The following is a 4,512-nucleotide window of genomic DNA, read 5'->3' as shown; positions in this document are numbered from 1 at the left end:
ATATAAGAATCTATGCACTGGGGAGAGACTCACCTTTTGCTTCTTGCCTTTTGATTTTGTTCCTGCCCTCTCACTTCTCTCCTCACGGCCATCATTATCACCCAAAGAAGAGAGGAGCTGCCCCAGCAACATCGGCCCTTCAGGACCTTTGGGAGCAGCTTCTGCTTCTGACTGGGACTTTACCTATTTAGGATTCTATACCAAAACTTTAGCATGGACTTGAACGTTTGTGACTCTTTGCCTTTTGAGACTGATGTGCCTTTGCAATAAATAACTTTATAGCAACTATTATCTGCTTGGCTCTTTAAAGGAAGTAACCACAACTGACAAATGGTGCCCTGAGGAGTGGTGAATAACTGACAATCCTTTAGTTCATTTAAAGCCACATAGAGCCCAGCTCCTCATTGACATAGTCTGGGGCTGAAACAAAGGTGGAGAGACAAAATATGAGAAATAACACACACAATGACATTTCTTTGTGGAAAATATGAAAAAAAACTAAAACAAGGGAAAAAAGCTCCAAAATGAAACCAACAGGAAGTATCAAAGATGACCTTTATTACAAGTGATTTGCAGAAATTGGCCAGCAGTTTACTGTTTCCAAAACCATCCAGTCATCAGTGTTTGTACTGCAGCCTTGAGCTCCTGGTTCCTCAGGCTGTAGATGAGAGGGTTCAGAGCTGGAGACACCACAGAGTACAGAACTGACACCACCAGATCCAGGGATGGGGAAGAGATGGAGGGGGGCTTCATGTGAGAAAAAACTGCAGTGCTTAGAAACAGGGAGACCACAGCCAGGTGAGGGAGGCAGGTGGAAAAGGCTTTGTGCCTTCCCTGCTCAGAGGGGATCCTCAGCACAGCCCTGAAGATCTGCACATAGGAGAAAACAATGAACACAAAGCAAATGAGTGTTAAACAGGCACTAACTGCAATGAGTCCAAATTCCCTGAGGTTGGAGTGAGAGCAGGAGAGTTTGATGATCTGAGGAATTTCGCAGAAGAACTGTCCCAGGCCATTGCCATGGCACAGGGGCAGGGAAAATGTATTGGCTGTGTGCAGCAGAGCATTGAGAAAGCCACTGGCCCAGGCTGCTGCTGCCATGTGGGCACAAGCTCTGCTGCCCAGGAGGGTCCCGTAGTGCAGGGGTTTGCAGATGGACACGTAGCGGTCGTAGCACATGATGGTCAGGACGGAATACTCTGCTGACATGAAGAACATATAAAAAAAGAGCTGTGCAGCACATCCTGCATAGGAGATGTTCTTGGTATTCCAGAGGGAATTGTGCATGGCTTTGGGGACAGTGGTGCAGATGGAGCCCAGGTCGCTGAGGGCCAGGTTGAGCAGGAAGAAGAACATGGGGGTGTGCAGGTGGTGGCCGCAGGCTACGGCGCTGATGATGAGGCCGTTGGCCAGGAGGGCAGCCAGGGAGATGGCCAGGAAGAGGCAGAAGTGCAGGAGCTGCAGCTGCCGCGTGTCTGCCAATGGCAGCAGGAGGAAGTGGCTGATGGAGCTGCTGTTGGACATTTCCTCACTCTGGGCATCATGGACTGTTGAAAGAAAACATTGACAAGCTGAAACAGATTTCTTTGAGTCAATCCTGCGCAATTAAATTAGAAATCCTTTCAAAACTACTTCTCTTCCTGTGGGGGAACTTCACTAAAAACTTCTATTCTTGAGTTCCGCTTTTTGCTGCATGATTACTGCATCATTATCAGCAATGCTCTCAGCCAGAACACTGAGGAGCCCAGAAGAAAAACAGGGTTCCCTGTACTGCAGTGCAGTCAGACCTGCAGGTCTCACACAGCTCCCCTTTTCTTATTACAACCTCCATCTAATTCAGGGTAATCAAAGTTAAAAGGTGCTGGAAAAATTAAGTTGACTTTTTGAAGGCTCCATTTTAAAAGTCAGTCTCCTTAAACCCTTTTCTCTTTCCCTAGGCACCTGAAGAGGGAGAGGTTACCAAGAGTTGGCCTGGCTCTCTGCTGCCTGCAGTTCTGCCTACTGGGAGCTGTGTCTCTCTATCCAAGCCTTGTCCCTGCCAGTGCTCCCAGAGCCCAGCCCAGCCCTGGGGGCTCAGCTCTGCCCTGCACACCCCTCCCAGCACAGGGCACTGCCCAGGGCCATCTCCCTGCCAGCAGGGCCTTAAGGGCAGCTCACACAAACAGAGATGCTGCAAGCCAAGGTGCTGCTGCTGCTGTCTGTAGGCACAGGAGGGTGAGGAGGCACTTTGTGAGGGAGATGGGAGGCAGATGTGCTGATGCCCAGTGGGAGAGTGCAGGAGTGTCAGTGACACAGACACACCTGACAGCCCCTTTGCCTTGCCTTGAGGAGAAAGCTGAGAGCAGCCCTGGCCATGCAGCACCATCTCCACAGCAGGAGGAATCTGCCCTGATGGGGGTGGCTCCTTCCACCTCCAACTTCTCCCCACAGTCCATGGGGAGCTGCCAGGCAGGCTGAGAGCTGTCCCTGGCAGGTGGCACATGGGCTGGGCTGGCCAAGAGCCCTGAGGGCTGCAGGAGCTGCTCTGCAGGACAGCCCTGGGCAGCCCTGGCTGCAGCCCCAGCTTCAGCCCCTGCAGCCGTCCCTGGATCTGGGACAGTCCTCCTGACACATCCCCAGGCTGTGGGCTGTGCTGGCTCCAGGAGATGCCTCCAGGAGCACAGAGGACATTGCCCTGCACCCACACACTCACCATGTCCAGGGCTGTGAAGATGTTTCCCCAAGTGCAGTCTCAGCTCAATGTCTTCCCAGTCCTGATTGCCTTGAGCCTGTCTGTGCCTGGCTCCTGTGCCCTCAGTGCCTGCAGGCAGTGCCCTCAGCCCTGATGGGCTGGGAGAGAAGCTGCTCCTCAGCAGAAATGTCTTTTTGAAGCTTCTCTTGGTTTACCTTGGGAGCTGCCTCTGTGCCAGGAGCCCGGCCCAGCTCAGCAGCACAGACACAGCACAAGGAATTTAATCAATCTCTTGAGGCTTTAGTTTACTTTACATTATAATCATTCCCTGAGAGAGTGTTCAAAAAACTTTTCAAGAACTAAAATCTAAATTAAAATGCTGTAGTTTCTTGAAGTTTTAATGGGTCCCACTGTGGGACATGACTGAGAAAGTGTTCCCTATTTCCAGTTAGAGCAGGAAATTGGAGGCAGAGATGACAGGTGGGGACAAAGAGAAGCCAAGTCTTGGTGCCCTGGGGCACAGCAGGGTCTGTGCCACCAAGGGCTGGGAGGAGACACCTTGTCCTGAGCCACTGGGGCCTCCTGGCACAGCCCCAGCAAGGCTGGCCACTGGCACCCCTTGTCCTGCCCTCAGCATCCCCCCACATCCCAGTGGCCTCAGGGATCTGCTGGGATGAGTCTCTGGGGAGCCTTGGTCAGGAATGGCCCTGGGGGCTCCTTCATGCTCCCAGGTTTTTCACAGGACTTTGGGGTTCGCTTTTCCCTTGGAGTTCTCTGAGATCTTTGTGCAATCATGGCCTCCAATTATCTGCTTTAATTAGTCCCTTGACAGCCTTTGTCAGTAATGATACTCAGTGGGGCTCATTAATACTTCAAGGTACTCAGTTTTTTTAAGGTACTTGGAGTTTCCCTTTTGACACCAACTCTTTTAGTAGTTTATGCAGTGATGCCCCCAATTTTCTGCTTTAACAAGTCCCTTGAGAGAACTTTGTACTGACACTCACTGGGGCTCATTAATACTTCAAGGAACTTCAGTTTTTTAATGAAATTTCCTTTTTCCTTTCTTTTCTCAGTCTCTGAGACATTTTTGGGCAATCTTGGCCTCCCATTCTCTCCTCCAAAGAGTGTCCATGAGGAGCCTGTGTTGGGGATGGACCTCAGTGGGACCCATTAATGCTTTGAGACATTTGTGGTTTTTCTTCTGATTTGGACTCCTGGAAAGGTTTGTGCAATCTCCTCTCAGGCCCTGAGGTTCAAGGGCTCAGCACCAAATGCACCACGGGGCTGATTGGGATCAAGCAAGTCCTGACAAACCATGGCTCTGCCTTGATTTCCCTCTGGTCTGGTGCCGTTCATTAGGAAGGTTTCCTACTGCAGTTAGAGAGAAATATTTCAAAGAGCTTCTATGAAATATGAATTCCTATTTTAAAGAGAGTGTTTTATAGCTCTTCTCATTATACATATGTGATTGCAGTATTCAGTGGTTGATATTGATCCAGGGTGTCTCCTCAGGAACTTTGGCCTGCTCAGAGAAGTTGTGGCTTGAGGTCTGAGTGTGAACAACCTTGCTCCACATTGCCCAACCCCATCCTGTCTGTCCTCACTCACCTGGGACCTGCTTTGCTTGGAGAACTGCCTGCACTTAGGCCAAAAGGAGTTTCTTGCCTTTTTTTTGTTTTGTTTTGAAGCATTCTAAAACTCCTGAATTTCCTCATTGAAAACAGACACCTTCTATGAGTGTGTGCCAGCCCAAGGTACCACCAAACAGCTTCCCCTTCTCCAAGTCAGAACCCTGCAAGGAATGTTTGAAACCTTTGGACTCCTTGGTTCCACAAGGCCTT

At 50.2% G+C, this 4,512-nt stretch overlaps 1 protein-coding gene across 1 annotated transcript; it reads right to left on the bottom strand.

Annotated features, from left to right (window-relative positions):
- Window positions 1–591: 591 nt before the first annotated feature.
- Window positions 592–1,524, bottom strand: LOC148217300 (olfactory receptor 14J1-like). Its single transcript, XM_088158732.1, has one exon. The coding sequence runs from the start codon at window positions 1,522–1,524 to the stop codon at window positions 592–594; it is 933 nt and encodes a 310-aa protein (XP_088014858.1).
- Between the last annotated feature and the right edge of the window lie 2,988 nt (window positions 1,525–4,512).

Source organism: Sturnus vulgaris, unplaced genomic scaffold, assembly GCF_052056855.1.
Source record: "Sturnus vulgaris isolate bStuVul1 unplaced genomic scaffold, bStuVul1.hap1 Scaffold_87, whole genome shotgun sequence".
Lineage (NCBI taxonomy): Eukaryota > Metazoa > Chordata > Aves > Passeriformes > Sturnidae > Sturnus > Sturnus vulgaris.
This window is presented reverse-complemented; position numbering and strand designations above follow the sequence as displayed.

Excerpts from the sequence above, each read along its gene's own strand:
- LOC148217300 (XM_088158732.1), bottom strand. The coding sequence starts at position 1,524 with ATGTCCAACAGCAGCTCCATCAGCCACTTCCTCCTGCTGCCATTGGCA.